A 14,414-nucleotide genomic window follows, 5' to 3' on the forward strand; every position below is an offset into this window, starting at 1 on the left:
GCCCAATATTCTGCATACAGTATTATATAATTCCGCTGGCGTTGTTCGCCGGTTTGTGGTGCGGGGTCGCTGTGCCTTTTGTTTGTTCAGCACTTGCTTTGGGGTTTTGTCCGTTGTTCGGCGTATTTTCTCTACGAATACTGTCTGGGTGGGTTATTGGCTTGACACTGGGTATCTTTACTCTATCAGAATTTGGCATTGGGATAGATTTACATCACTCAGATTGCTCATATCATACATTGCTATGTATCGCATTCTATTCATACCAAGCCATCAGACATTCACCCCAATGAGAGGGAACAATCAGATCCTAATACATCAGATCAGGCACAAACACCATCGGTGCAGGCAAGCTCATCGGAGCAATCATCATGAGAGCTGCACTTGGCACCTACAAACACTGAGTTAATAAGATCAACATACATAAGAAGGAAGATACATACCGGCACAGTGGCCCTCCCAGGAACAAGTCACAGCACTGTCAGCAGTGCACTTTCCGTTCTTGCAGACAAGCTCGCCGGAGCAGTCATTCTCTGAGGAGCACGTGGCACCTAAAATACCATCGTTAATACATCCAGTCGAGAAGCCCAGAAAGAAAAGAGAGACATACCTTCGCAGTGGCCTTCCCAGGAGCACGGCACGGCTCCATCAGCAGTGCACTTTCCGTTCTTGCAGACGAGTTCGTCAGAGCAGTCATTCTCCGTAGTGCAGGTGGCACCTGTTCATGCCTGAGTTAGCATTTGACAAAGCACCCGGCGACAAAGAGACGTACCCTCGCAATGACCCTCCCAAGCGCAGGTAGGAACAGGAGTGGGGTTAGAAGTGGCGGTGGGCTTAGGGGACGAGCCGAGTCCAGCAGCCTCCTTGATATCATCAATGGTAGTTCCGATCTGGATGTTGTAGACATAGGTATCGATTTGCACTTCCTCGCCACGGTAAGCGCCAAACTTAGGGTCCGCCTGGCCGGGGAACGTGTTGGCCTTTAGTCTGGTGCTACCGGAGCTGAGGGTCTGCTGCTCGCCATCGAAGTAGAGCTCAACCCATCCCGGGCGGGAGGTGTTGATCACGAGTCCGATGGAGTAGACGGTGTCGGTCTTCAGTTCCTTAGACCACTGGGATACACGCTTCGCGTCACCTGAGGCTTGGTACTGGAGGTTCAGTTTACCGCTCTTAAATTCCAGTGAGAGAGGAATGTTAGCACCGCCGTGGCTGTTAGCAGAGTATTCCTTGCTTTTTGCGGTCAGTATTTGAAATCTAATTTTCGATTATATATAGAGGAATGAAACTACGTACAATTGCCAGATCATCAGACTCTGCTGAATAGCTCCCAGGGAGAACTTGTAGCCAATGTAATAGGTCTTATCGACCTCAATCTGATTCTTCAAAGAGTGGTACTCGGCACGGATATAGTCCTTCTTGCGGTGGAAATGCAGCGCAGGAGTGCCCTTTGGATCCTTATCCAACTTGATGTAGAGATCTTTAGTGTTCTCATCGAGTTTAGTATTGCGTACCGATTCGAGATTCCGGAGACCGAGGATAGAGGGGTTATCGCCGCGAGCCGCAGAGAAGTCAACAAGGCTCTTAGCAAGAGCCGGCTGCAGGGCTGCCAGAACAGCGAAGACCTTGTACAGCTGCATTGTGAGATGATGCGAGATGTTCAGTGGTCAACAAGGAGTCTTGAGCCGTTATCCCTCTGGGTCTTCGGTGAATTTATATGCATTTCGGCGAAAGTCCCCCTTCGCCGCCGCCCCTAGTAGGGATATGAAGATTTGAATGCCGAGGCTCTCCTGGAATCCCCATTTGCCGGCATACTGGGAATGTATTTCACGATCATCGCTTAGGAACTCAGCCGATGGCCGTGTGGATACGTGTGCAGAGTCTGAAAAGGTTATAAGCAGTTATTCTCATGCATGCCAAGACCGGACCACTTGGGGCGGCATGCAATGTAACCTCGTATCGTACTGGATCATGGCATGTTCTTTGTCCGGGCCGAGACTGGGCCCAATTAATTAGCCAACAATGCAAGCGTCCAGCCTCTGCAGAAAATGAGCTGTCGCTGTCGCCTGTAGGGTAACACGCTATCACCTGACTCCAATGGCCAATGATTACACATAGAGATAAGCAAAGTTTACGAGTACCTGCATTATGCACACTGAATGCAATGTTTATTTATCCCCCAGCACCACGAGTTGTATACGGTTCGTTGCTATCGGAACCTTTTTTTCGCATGTGGACCTCGGGGAAATCATTTGATAAGATATTAACTGGATTCGGCAATCGCTCTCGCTTCGCGCCGTAGTTCGTCCACTCTCCACTCTGAAACTCCACATTGTACCAATTGGCCCTTCATATCGCGCCGTTAGCATTAGCGTCGGGGCGAGACCCCTGAGTGAAGTCCGCTAGATATTGACACCTACCTATTCAGGAATCTCCATAGAGTTCCTATACCAGTCTAACGCAGCGCTATAGCTACACCTGCATGAAAATGTTGCTAGTAGATTCTGACAGTTCTGGAAAATGGTCTGACCTTTGCCCTCCATGGAGCAGAGGTCCTTTTTCTTTGTTCTGTGACACTCGTGTTGCACAACCAATTTAACCTAACATTAACCCTGTCAAAAGGTGTCATCCTCAGAAGCTAAAGTGTCCTTTAATGTGGCTGGAGATCATATCCGGCGGATCTATACAACACTAGCCATGGAACCAATATTTGGGAAGACTAATGAATAACCCCCAACTGTGGAGCCCCCATCGGAAGCCTGCCGAATCGGCAGTGCCGACAGACTATAGATTTTTAGTATGCAATGGGGAAAACAACTCAAGCACTTTCATATGATCCTTCTGCAACTAGTGGTCCGCATGCTTCATTCTCGCAGCATGACAGGACAACCAAGTGAAACATACCACTTAGCCATTGGAGGCGTTCCAAAATGCTACCTTCGCGTAGCAGTGGCTAGAGCTCCGGCGAATCAACAATTGTCAGAGAGTACTATATCCGCCCAGACTCGGTCTCGAAACGGCCGGGAAATTAGGCCGTAACACACGAAACGAACTCTAAGTAATCGAACAAAGGGACGTTCCATACAGGATAACCAATTTCCTACACCTCGATTCCACTATAAATCCACCATGGCGCCCATGTCAACAAGCACCTTACGTCTACAACCACAGTCTTGCTTTCCTGTCGAGTACGGACCTATTCAATATGCCTATCAAGAGCTTTGCTAGCCGCCTTGCCCTCTCCCTGGCCATCTGTGGTACAGCCATGGGCCAGAAGGTCAATGGAGCCGACTACAACAAGCCAGACGGAGGCCCCCCAGCCAAGTTCTTCCAGGCTTCGAGCTCCATTCCTGTGGCGGCTATCCAGGCTGCTGCTGCTAAGGCCAGCAAGGTTCCCTCTCATGCTACCTATCCTATCGGTCAGGGTAGTACCAAGTCCACTATCCACAGCGACTGGGCGGGCTTCTCTGAGGTAAGTATCGCCTACCACTTCATGAGCATACAGTTGCTAACGCACTAACCAGGGCGCTGCCTTCTCCTTCATCGCCGACATGGATGTTGATTGCGATGGGCTTAACCATGGCTGCAAGGTAAAGATCAGCCCCTGAGACTCCGTTGAGGTTTCTCTCCATCATGAAAGCGTCTAACAAACGCAGGGCAACCCCGACGGCCAAAAAGAAACTAACTGGGGCGCGCTGTCCGCATACGAGGTGCCCTTCATTGTCATCCCTCAGGAATTCCTGGATGCGAATAAGGGCACACTCAAAGGAAACGCCGTCGCTGCCGTTATTTGGTAAGCCAGTTACCCTCCATGTTCTTATTTCTGGCAGGACCTGCTAACACAGTGCCACCTCCAGCAACGGTAAGATGTTCTACGGTATCTTCGGTGACTCGAACGGAGATAGCCCTCAGGTCACTGGTGAAGCCTCCTGGTTAATGGCCAGGACCTGTTTCCCCGAGGAGGACCTGAACGGTAACAAGGGCCACACCGCTGCCGACGTTACTTGTACGTACCTTTATCATTCCCCATGTTTCTCTTGCGCGACATATCCCTAATTACGAAAACAGACATCGTCTTCACCGGTGACAAGGCCGTTCTCCCCAGCAGCGCCCTGAACAAGAACTACATCACCAACTTCGACACCCTCCGCTCGATGGGCGACAGCCTCGTCGGCGCCCTCGCCAAGAACCTCAACCTCGGTGGCGGCGGCGGCAACCCCCCGACCACTCTGACGACAACTAGTATCCCCGAGCCAACAGGCGGCTCCGGCTCCTGCTCCTGGCCGGGCCACTGCGCCGGTGAGGACGATCATAACCCCCCACCCGACTCTTCAGAAGAAAGAGAAGGACAAGACCAAGAAGAAGAATAAACCACTAAACCCAGGATTCAAAAATAAAGGTGCCACATGTTCTTCCAACGACGACTGTTCCGACGACCTCGCCTGCCAGAACGGAAAATGTGCCTCTGACGGATCGGCAGAGACCTGTTCCTGGGAGGGTCACTGCAAGGGTAAGGGATGAAATCATGGTCCTGTTTTTTTGCTTTATTTTCTTATTGTGGGATTTCGGAGGCTAAAATTTTCTCTCTCTCTTTTTTCTTTTCTTCAGGTGCTACTTGCTCAAGCAATGACGATTGCTCCGATGAGCTTGCTTGCATCAGCGGTATTTGCTCTGTTGATAACGGGGTGGAGACTTGCGAATGGGAGGGCCATTGTGAGGGTATGTGACTTACTGGGGCTTAACGTATCTTAGCCTTTGGTGTGGGTAAACATTTAACTAAACTACTTTGATTGGGAATAACTACAGGTGCCTCTTGCTCTAGTCACGATGACTGCGATGGTAGCCTCGCCTGCAAGAACGGGAAGTGCAGCGCCTAAGGGAAGGATATGCGGTCTTTCGGGCTGGGTGTTACACGGGTGACGGATTGGGGATAGGTAAGTTGTTGTGGTGGAACTTAATATGCTATATACAGACTAGAGGTGGAGGTGGGGATGGGGAAGGATATGCAGATAGAGGGTTACATATACCCCGGGATGTACAGAAGCTCGCTTGAGCGAAACCCGGGTTCGCCGATCGCCGGTTGCCGGTTGCCGGTATGTACAGTTGCATGATATGTATATATAGCATGATTGGAGAGCCTGTCCTTGTGGCTGGGTATATATTAAGAAATACGAGATGAAGTTCCATCAACTCCAGGTTCCGTTTGTTGGGCCGAAGTACCCGATCTTTGGCATTGGCTTATATGGTACGCCATCGGCGTCGGCGGTGTTCTCGTATACTGTGTTTCCCCACCAGTTCGGGAATACGGCGCCTGGGTAGGATATGCAGAAGAAGATAACTATTCCGCTGAGCGCGAGGCCCGTGTCGAGGGCTGCGGCGAGGATGTAGTTGTACTTGGTCCACCAGGCGAAGAAGCGGCGTTTGATGAAGTGGTTGAAGATAAAGTTTACGAGGGCCCAGCTGGAGTAGTTTATTCCCGTTGCTGTACGAGTTAGTAAGTCTTGACAAAGGTGTAGGAAGAGAGATGAGCTCACCTGGTGGAACATTAGCCGTTCCTGTAAAGATAAGAGGCCAACTGACGTATTTCCAGTACTCTTTCTTGGTGATTTTGTACAAAGCATACGTGACGAGTGGGGCAATAGCGCCGATCCAAAAGAAGTGGAGCAACGAAGAGTAGATCTGCCCGACCGAGTAGAGACGCCGAGGGCCGACGAGGCCCCATATAACCGAGGACGAGTAGACCGTCCTACCATTCGGGCAGGAGAAACCATCTGGTTGGTCCTCGGAACAAATATCTGATATGTGGCCCAGCATCCATATAGTGACACCAGCCTGTGTCAGGGCACCGAGAATAGTAGCTAGGCCCTGGGCTAAAAAGAGGCTTCGTGGGGGAATCTTGAGGTAATGGCCGAGTTTCATATCCATAGCGAAGTAGATACCCTGGCCGACGACGTCTGTGCTAAGAATTTTAAAGATCATGTTAGCAAGGGGTTTGCCCTCGAACATGTAGCCGCCGATGAATTCGGCTAGAACATTCAGTTGGTTTGCGTTGACGTTGGTGATCCCCTGGACAATGCCGCAGGGTATCATGTATATGGCGGGGATGGCGAGGGCTAGGAAAATACCATAGACGGGGAGTTTGGTTTTGTACACCTCAACCATGGCGATGGAGATGGCGGTCATAGCGACAATGATAGCAGCGTACCAGTACCATGGGGTCTTCTTGTATGATTTCATCAGTCGCGCATGGACGTCGAGTCTATTTTTTCCTCGGAATGCAGCCCAGATATCTTTGTAGTGCCAGACGCCGATGTGAGTGAGCACACCAGTGATCGAGGCGAAGGACAAGCCGTAGACGAAAGCAAATGTGGCTCCCAGGTACAGTGGAGAATAGCTTTTGTACGCCTCAAGGTCCAATGTGCTCTGTGGGCTGATCACACGAGCTGTGTCATAAACGGCGCCGGTTCTGTCGTACACGTCGCTGGTCATCAGAGGGAGATATGCTGTGAACCAAGTGTTCGTATAAAAAATCCCCGGAACCACGATCCAGAAGAAAGCTGCAAACCCGGCAAATACATTTACAGCCGCCCACGACGGGGAGAGAAGCGGGTTTGTATTGTACGCGACCTGACTCCAGTCGAAGGTAATAGGGCTCAGTCCTAGGCCGGTTTGCATACCAAATAATTGGTTCACCACAGCATTGCGCGGCACGATCCAGCAGATCCAGGTAAAATAGGATAGCGCGGTGAACATCAGTCCTGGGAAGAAATACCATATGAAGCCACCAGCCGTCACATATAGGAAGAATCGTAAGCGGGATATTTTCCAGCCATTGGCAACTGAATTTGCTCGTGAATGGAGTGTCTCCAACATGGCGCAGTTGGACAATACCTGGGGCCAGATGATGCTAGCTGGCTCGACAAGCCAGGGCGCAGCCAGCCCGGCAACACCGAACCCCAGGAGTTGTGCACAAAGAACGACCAGAACAGAAAATCCTGCCTTGAGACCGAAGTTGTAGAACTTGGGACTTGCTGCCTGGATAATATTGGTTGAGTCTGCGCTTCCGTACCCGAACGAGACATTGCTCATGATCACAATCATTGCATGCTCCTTGATATTGAAATGGTGGTCAGGGTTAAGGCAAATTGATCCAAGGGGGCCAAGGTTGATTGTTACCACGGGCAGCACCTTGGCAAGGAAAACGCCACATGGATAGGCAAGCAACTCTGCCACCAACGAGACAATATGTACGGAGGGATATCGCAGGGAGAAAAATTGATTAATCCCGGATCCGAGAATCGTGAACACAATACCGAGAAACCACATGCGCACAGTATTAACCGGCAGGTCTGGATCGTCGGTTTCGGGTACGACAGCTCGAACTATATTGCGTTGTTAGCAAAACGTAGTTGAGCACTATGGCGATACACACCCTCAGGAAATGGTGACCGTTCAGATTCATAGTCGTATTCGACTTTTTCGTCGATGTCTTCTGATAGTTCGTCTAGATGACCCTGCTCTACTTCCACATTTGTAGTGATTTGCGACTTGGCTGTCTTATCGCTTTGCTCCTCTGTGGAAGCCATATCGCTGGTTTCGTCGCTCAATGTCCGCGCGGCTGCAGATTAATAGAAAAGGAGCCACGCATGGAAGCCAGCATGATCTCCGCCAGGTTATAAGCATTTTGACCAGAAGCTTGAAGTGCTTATCACGGAAGGATTAAAATTGCTTAGGACTCTCTAGTGACTCTCCTAGTGCTCAGACTAGATAAGAAGCCGCCGCGTCGCTTGTCTTACTGGTAGATAACAGAGATAGAACGACTTGGATGGCGCGCGACAGACTCATTTCCCCGCAGGCCTACTGATAAGCCCGTTCGGGTATATATGAAACCTTTCCTAAAATGGAAAAATACGCAGGGTATCTCTGTCATATTATCACGTGACTGCTGTAGCCCTACTGCTTTTTTCCAAGTTATGGCATTTCCTTCTCGAATCCATATGGTGATTGGCACGTTATAGAGCCTTACGGAGCTATTGTTGCAACTTTGGATACACTGCTGTCGATCAGAAGAATAAGCGATACTCGCATCGAATGCCAAGTGTGCGGGGAAGAACTTGACAGCCAATGGATTGCCATTCGGGATTGCCGACAGCCTCATCATTGCGAAGCCAATATGCGTGCTCGGCTATCTCACGTTTGTTAGGTACGGATTTAGCCTGAGTACTTTGCGGAGAACTACAAGGTTGTCAGTTCCTGGTTCGATCATACTTATCTCAATCGCTTTCAAAATATCATATTCGATGGCAGTTTGCGGCAATCACAGACTGCAACCGTTATAGTTTCGCCAGGTGGGCTCTTCCCAAGTCTTCCTTCTTCAATCTTCTTGTTCTTCCGTTTTGCGTTTAGAATGAGTATAAGATGGAAAAGGAATCAAATGGAAAGCGGGGAAATAAAGCGGGGTCTCTGTGGGACTGTATAAAATATGGTACATTCTTTAGTGAAAGTCACTAATATGGTGAGATATACAGGTCGAGCTCTTGGTAATGAGATTTAACTTCTTATGAAACTAGAACTAGATAATAAGGTTATTGATCCGTGGAAATTGAACGAATGAAACCTAACTGTACAGTGGTTATCAATCTGCATGGCTGTTGGAGGTAACAAATATATATCCTTATCTATCACCACCTCACAAGTCCACAAGTTCACAACTTCATGAATATAATGCTTGTAGTAACAATTAGAATTGATTAAATAAGCAACACAAAGCTGAAGCAAGAAAAAAAAAAGAATACAAGAAATACAAGGTGCAGTCAGGTTTGTGTAAACGGGATTTACTTCGAACTCACACATTCTTGCTAGGAGAGATTTCCTGCAAGTAGAGACTTATGCTTTTGTATCTTTTACTTGTTAAGTGAAAAGCAAACATCAAGTAGCTCCTATGGCTCAGTTGGTAGAGCGCATGACTAGTAATCATGAGGTCCGCGGTTCGAATCCGCGTGGGAGCATATGAACCGTTTCTTTTCTTTTTAATTTTGTGTCTTACCTTTTGTGTTGCAAACAGCATCACTATACTCGTTGATTGACTGCAACATATGTTCTTATTTGATACTATGGAACCATTATCTTGGGACTTAACTCCGTGGTAGCTGGCGTGATACGATTTCTTCCTTAGGCCGGCTCAAAGCGCAGGAGAGAGGAACAAGAGCGCTGGAGGAATGGTCCTGTACATTCTCAACATTTGGAGAGGACTTGGAGATTGAGCTGCAAGGATATTTACAAGCTGAAAAATGCTCTCTTCACATTTCCTCCCAGACATTGGCTTTCGGTTCATAGCATTTCACCTTGTTGTTATACTTGAGTAAGGGCAATAAGGGTATTGTGAAGATAGTGGCCTACCTACTACCTGTGAATTGAAAGGCCGTCTTACTGATACAATCAGCTGCAAGTAGTGACTGACTCTCCAAACACAGTCATACGAGGTGTGACACTCAATCCGAGAATAATCAGAGCGCTGAGAAGCCCTTCATCAACGTCAAATGAACCTCTAATCTGAGTAACCAGGTGGCTTGTACAAATGTGGCTGATGTGCCGTTCACCAGACAATTCACAGCCTTGTCAAAGATCGCCAATCAGAGACTCGGGCTAGCCGCTCTGGGTTGTCAGGCCGGGAAAATCACCAATAAGCCGCTGGTGGCGCCCAAAACACAGACTTGCAGGAGGCTGGGTTCAAGTCCGACTTAAAGGTACGCAAGAAAAGATACGGTCCCCGCATTTCACCCACATCAGCACCAAAGAACGACATGGAGCCTGTTTCATTTGCATTTGGAGCTGTGTCGTTTCTAGAGATATGCATTCGGTGAGCAATTAACCTTGAAAGCTTTACCAAGATGGATATTAATCGTGATCAGACTCGGGAAGGCTCTCTATAAACGTTGCCAAGCCTATCAGCACGCCGATCGCGAGCTACAAGAGGCTAACCTCTGCATTCAGGGCCACTGGATTAAGATCGAGCATCAGCTGTCTGCGCTCCGAGATGTCTGGCCGGCATTGGGCAATGACCTCCAAGTACACCAGAATTTGGTCCTGCAGGTACTTCAGGGCCGACTGCAAACCGCAGTCTCGAGGCTCGATAGTCTCATTGATCCACAGCGTCTCTCTGGCTTCGACAGAGCGATTGCCCGCGTTGCCGATCCCGCCCGACTCAGATACGCTGCACGGGCCAAACCAGCCCTGGTGGCGATCATTGATGACCTTGAAAGATGGCAAAGGGCTTTTGACCCGTCGTGGTTCTTCTTGGCCCGGATCTCAGTGCCGCTGATTGATGAGGAGCTCACAAGAGAGAGAGCGGATCAAAGTGACGTCGTCTCGACAGTCGTGCATCTACGCCAGGCTCACAAAACCAACCGCACTGACTCCGAGCCCCCTAACTCGATGTTCCTGAGCGGGAATTATGCGATCGACAAGCAGGAACTTATCACATCTTCCGTGTCTATGGGCTATCACGCAGACCAGAAGATTATTGTCGACCATGTCCCCCTTAAAGAGTACATGGATGTGACCCAAACTACCAAGGATGTCCGCAGCCTCGTTCGGGTTCTCTCAACCGTAGGCCCAGACCATTTCGGCCTTCTCTCAGCTCTGGGTGTTATCAAAACCACGGAAAAGGAGACGCTCACCGGCTTCAACATTATCTTCGCCGTTCCACCGCACCTCTCTCAAAGTCAGCCAAGAAGCCTGCGCTCCGTTCTCACAGCCGGCAACGAATATAATCTCGATGAAAGGTTCAAACTGGCCATCTATCTTGCTTGCTCTCTAGTCTATCTCCATTCCTCTTCCATCATCCATAAAAATATCTCTCCGGAGAACATCATCCTCTTCCCTACGCCGGGAAGATTAGGTGTCCCGTTCCTCGTCGGTTTCGAGCGCTTTCGCCCATCCGAAGGCCGAACATATATGACCGGTGACGCTAAGTGGGAGCGCAACCTCTATCGTCATCCCCGTCGGCAAGGCCTACACCCAGAAGAGGAGTATAGCATGCAGCATGATATCTATAGTCTTGGCGTCTGCCTATTGGAGGTTGGGTTGTGGACTTCATTTGTCCAGTATAAAGGATCTCGGCCCTTACTGGGACCTGGACTACCCATTGGCGAATTCCTGTGTGACCGGGACGGGCGGCGGTCCGCAGTGCAGATCAGACAGACTTTACTTGAAATTGCTGAGAGCCGTTTGCCGGTTTTAATGGGTAAGATTTATGCAAACGTAGTGGTTTCTTGCCTAACCTGTTTGGACCGGGATGGGAGTTTCGGAAATAAGGCAGAGTTGGAGGATGAGGATGGGATTTTGGTGGGTGTTCGATATATTGAAAAGGTATGTCATCCCTAGTGGCATGACTGGGTCGGTGCTAATGCTAGGCAGATTTTGTATGAGATTGAAAAGATCGTAGTGTGAAGGATGTATCCTCTAGATCCCGAGTATTCCCTTCAGTGCTGTATCATTTGATATACAATATGGTCACGGTACATGTACTCCAATGTATCACAATGCAATGACAAGATCCATCCAACTAGATTGGCTCCGGGCTATCTCAAATTTACTAAAAGTCTTACTAGTGCTTGTCTCGTCCGGCACAAACGTACTATATAGACTAGCGTATGCTACGTGCCATCCTTTTCGAAGCTCTGGAAAGTCGGTTGAAGAGTTTCTGAGTACCTTATTCGGCTTCAATCATCCGTTGCAATGACTCGCGAGTCAGGGTATGGTTGTCTCCCAAGTATTCTTGTCGACATTCATAGGCTTTGCGGAACATTTCATGGGCCTTTATCATTTCCCCTTGGCCATAGAAAGATGCACCAAGGCCATAGAAGCATGCACCAGGGCCATGGGCAGAGTACAATGTTTTCCAATGATCGACTCCGTATTCTCTCACTTTTTGCTCGTAGACCTCCGTGAACAGAACCTCTGCCTCCTTGAATAAGCTCCCGGCAAGAAGACAGTTGCCACTGGCAATCATCGATTCGAATCTAAGGAAGCTGAATTCTGGACTGGCAATCATCGATTCGAATCTAAGGAAGCTGACCCCCACTAACCTCCAGAATTCAGCTATTTCGCGATAGACATTTGCCGCTTCCGCGTACATCTTAAGCTCCCTCAGACATGGTGCAAGGCATCCGGCAATTCCTAAGAATGCGCCGCTGTATGGGTCTGGTCTTGCCTTTAATTCTTCGTAATATCTTAGAAGCAACTTTAATGCTTGATCATGCTTTCCAAGCTTTTGCAGACATTCAGTAAGGCGTTCCACAGACTTGACAGCTCCGCCACCATCGGAATCAATTGACTTTTTTCGCGCGTGATAAACCTTCCATAGTGGATCCAGTGCCTTCTTTTCCATCCCTTGCCGCAGCAGACCACTTCCTATTTGATATAAAGACTCAAGAGTGTCTGGATGCAAAGGGCCCAGAGTAGCCTTTCGTTTTTCGTACGCTTTTCGAAGCACTTTTTCTGCGTTGTTGACCACCCCTAACCGGAATAAAGACTTACCTTGCCAATGGAGGGACTCAAGTGTCAGTGGATGATCAGCTCCTAATCCTAATTTACGCTTATTATGGGCACTGCGAAATATCCTCTCTGCCTTCGAAGCCCAGAGTCTGCGATAAGCGACTACGCCCCGAGAATGGAGGTAAGCGCATTCCCGTTCGAATATAGTAGTATCTTGTTCTCCTCGGCGGCTTCCATTTTCTTTTCTCATCGACTTTGCACTAGTTTGCTCGGCCGTGGTGCCCTCAATGCCGTCCTGGCTTGGGGAAGGCTGCGGAATAGGTGTCGATAGTGAAGGAGTCTCGTTCGCTTCCCGTATTCTATCTCCAAGATAGGCTTGGGCTCATCATCAGTCCGGAGATCTGGTTGAAATAAAGCATCGCTTACCAGACTCTAGCTCTGCACCGTTGACATGAGAATTATGAGAAAGGCTTTGGATCCACGAATGCAGTAGCGCATCTTTTGCAGACAAACGTGCAGTAGGCTCTACCACCAGCAATTTCTGTAGGAATGTTTTACACTCGGAACTAACACCACGAGCATCCAAAAGCGCTGTTGGGAATTGGCCATCCTGGATGTACTTCCGCAACTGAAGGTGCTGACTGAACGGCAAACATCCAGTGAGTATGTAGTGTAACATGACTCCAAGTGACCAGATGTCCACCATCTGGGTGTACTGAACGTCATCTCTCCCCAAGGTCATGTTGACCTCAGGAGCCCAGAATCCTGGTGTACCTGCTACCGTCTGAAATGCGGAATCGCCCTCTCTCGTGCGCTTGCTGACGCCGAAATCGCCAATTTTTACCAACCAATGCGGGTCTTTCTGCACGACAAATATGTTCTGCTTCATTAGGTCTGCAGGAATTTACAATGTCGTGGGTTACTCACGGCGGGCTTGAGATCGCGATGGACGAACCCGTTGCTATGTATGTGCTCAAGTCCCTCAAGCAATTGAGATGAGATTTGCTGAGCTGCGGCTTCCCCCAGGGGTGGGTCAAGGTGCTGTTCTAGATCACCTAGTTCGATGTATTCCATAGTCACGAAAACGGAGCGAGGATTATCAAACCATCCGAGGGCTTCCACAAATAGGCCCTTGTACTATTGCTTCTTAGTATCTTCGCCCGCATAAGGGCTGTGAGTAGATAACAGAAAATAGCGGACCTTTCGATGCGAGAACTTGAACATTGCCTCCAGCTCCCGTGTGTAGTCAATAGCCTTGGTCGAGTGTGATAGTCTGGGAATCACTTTGACGGCTTGAAATTTAGTTCCCACGTCCTCGTCACATTTGTACAGCCAAACATCTGCAAAGGTGCCCCGACCAAGGCGTCTTTCTCTGATCCATTTCTGCTCCTTCTTTCGTCGATGCAGAGGACCTCCAGGCTTTTTGGAGTTAAAGTCGAATACTTCATTGTAGAAAAAGTCTTCGTAAAACCGAACGCTTAATTTTGAGTCATTTACCAGGTCTAATGCGCCATACATGGCCGGATCTCAGTGTGCGGTTAACTTGGTTATGGGGGAAATGAGGTTGCAAGGAAAACGCAGCTGAGGGGCTCAAGGCTTCTAGCATCCTTGACTGTCATGGCCATTCCCACTTAAGGCAAATTGTTACTAATATTAGTAGCCGGCTGTCAGCATATGCGCTGTGAAAATAGTCAGGTGATAGGCAGCATCGATAGCATAAGCCACAGCCCAGTGGCTTTCTAATCCTGCGTAGATCTGAAGGCGACAGACACGAATAGCTCAATTTTCAATACAATAGCACAGGTAAGCCCTAGGCAATGGCGGGCGGCGGGTAAATCTCACCTGGCGGCTAACGAATATATAAAGCCAAAAATATATCTGTTACACCCAGGCGGGTTCTTGAATTCGATTAAATCTGC

At 49.0% G+C, this 14,414-nt stretch overlaps 5 protein-coding genes and 1 non-coding gene across 6 annotated transcripts; 3 read left to right on the top strand and 3 right to left on the bottom strand.

The window, feature by feature from the left end:
* Nucleotides 1–120: 120 nt before the first annotated feature.
* F9C07_2285515 (uncharacterized protein) lies at nt 121–1,859 on the bottom strand. The gene is made up of 5 exons (XM_041293456.2): nt 1,294–1,859; nt 773–1,230; nt 611–718; nt 444–551; nt 121–391 (listed from the first exon to the last, which is right to left on the bottom strand). The coding sequence occupies exons 1-5, from the start codon at nt 1,635–1,637 to the stop codon at nt 324–326; spliced, it is 1,086 nt and encodes a 361-aa protein (XP_041148368.1). The 5' UTR covers nt 1,638–1,859; the 3' UTR covers nt 121–323.
* A 1,343-nt stretch (nt 1,860–3,202) lies between these two features.
* On the top strand, nt 3,203–4,874 carry F9C07_2070054 (fungal chitosanase of glycosyl hydrolase group 75-domain-containing protein; the record flags this gene model as incomplete). The annotated part of the gene is made up of 8 exons (XM_041293454.2): nt 3,203–3,469; nt 3,522–3,587; nt 3,654–3,790; nt 3,855–4,003; nt 4,066–4,296; nt 4,397–4,507; nt 4,606–4,716; nt 4,804–4,874. 8 exons carry the CDS (start codon nt 3,203–3,205, stop codon nt 4,872–4,874), a joined length of 1,143 nt encoding a protein of 380 aa, XP_041148369.2.
* Nucleotides 4,875–5,121: 247 nt separating this feature from the next.
* F9C07_2285517 (small oligopeptide transporter, OPT family) lies at nt 5,122–7,896 on the bottom strand. The gene is made up of 3 exons (XM_041293457.2): nt 7,430–7,896; nt 5,532–7,379; nt 5,122–5,479 (listed from the first exon to the last, which is right to left on the bottom strand). The coding sequence occupies exons 1-3, from the start codon at nt 7,581–7,583 to the stop codon at nt 5,184–5,186; spliced, it is 2,298 nt and encodes a 765-aa protein (XP_041148370.1). The 5' UTR covers nt 7,584–7,896; the 3' UTR covers nt 5,122–5,183.
* A 1,036-nt stretch (nt 7,897–8,932) lies between these two features.
* F9C07_t194 lies at nt 8,933–9,005 on the top strand. The gene has a single exon. It is a non-coding gene; the product is annotated as a tRNA-Thr (tRNA).
* An 8-nt stretch (nt 9,006–9,013) lies between these two features.
* F9C07_1719498 (uncharacterized protein) lies at nt 9,014–11,579 on the top strand. The gene is made up of 3 exons (XM_041293465.2): nt 9,014–9,856; nt 9,909–11,367; nt 11,416–11,579. The coding sequence occupies exons 1-3, from the start codon at nt 9,801–9,803 to the stop codon at nt 11,446–11,448; spliced, it is 1,548 nt and encodes a 515-aa protein (XP_041148371.1). The 5' UTR covers nt 9,014–9,800; the 3' UTR covers nt 11,449–11,579.
* A 131-nt stretch (nt 11,580–11,710) lies between these two features.
* F9C07_2285519 (putative serine/threonine protein kinase) lies at nt 11,711–14,164 on the bottom strand (the record flags this gene model as incomplete). Its single annotated transcript, XM_071510764.1, has 4 exons — nt 13,696–14,164; nt 13,423–13,632; nt 12,922–13,375; nt 11,711–12,870 (listed from the first exon to the last, which is right to left on the bottom strand). The coding sequence occupies exons 1-4, from the start codon at nt 14,011–14,013 to the stop codon at nt 11,711–11,713; spliced, it is 2,142 nt and encodes a 713-aa protein (XP_071364671.1). The 5' UTR covers nt 14,014–14,164.
* Nucleotides 14,165–14,414: the final 250 nt, after the last annotated feature.

This window comes from Aspergillus flavus, chromosome 5, assembly GCF_009017415.1.
Source record: "Aspergillus flavus chromosome 5, complete sequence".
Classification (NCBI taxonomy): Eukaryota; Fungi; Ascomycota; class Eurotiomycetes; order Eurotiales; family Aspergillaceae; genus Aspergillus; species Aspergillus flavus.

Bases quoted from the DNA above. Each gene is read 5' to 3' on its own strand.
- F9C07_1719498 (XM_041293465.2), top strand. From the start codon at position 9,801: ATGGAGCCTGTTTCATTTGCATTTGGAGCTGTGTCGTTTCTAGAGATA. The intron at 9,857-9,908 runs GTGAGCAATTAA...AATCGTGATCAG, and splicing joins TTTCTAGAGATATGCATTCG to ACTCGGGAAGGCTCTCTATA. The intron at 11,368-11,415 runs GTATGTCATCCC...AATGCTAGGCAG, and splicing joins GTGTTCGATATATTGAAAAG to ATTTTGTATGAGATTGAAAA.
- F9C07_2285517 (XM_041293457.2), bottom strand. From the start codon at position 7,583: ATGGCTTCCACAGAGGAGCAAAGCGATAAGACAGCCAAGTCGCAAATC. The intron at 7,380-7,429 runs GTGTGTATCGCC...AACGCAATATAG, and splicing joins ACGGTCACCATTTCCTGAGG to TTCGAGCTGTCGTACCCGAA. The intron at 5,480-5,531 runs GTGAGCTCATCT...TAACTCGTACAG, and splicing joins AACGGCTAATGTTCCACCAG to CAACGGGAATAAACTACTCC.
- F9C07_2285515 (XM_041293456.2), bottom strand. From the start codon at position 1,637: ATGCAGCTGTACAAGGTCTTCGCTGTTCTGGCAGCCCTGCAGCCGGCT. The intron at 552-610 runs GTATGTCTCTCT...ATGGTATTTTAG, and splicing joins CTGGGAAGGCCACTGCGAAG to GTGCCACGTGCTCCTCAGAG. The intron at 392-443 runs GTATGTATCTTC...CAGTGTTTGTAG, and splicing joins CTGGGAGGGCCACTGTGCCG to GTGCCAAGTGCAGCTCTCAT.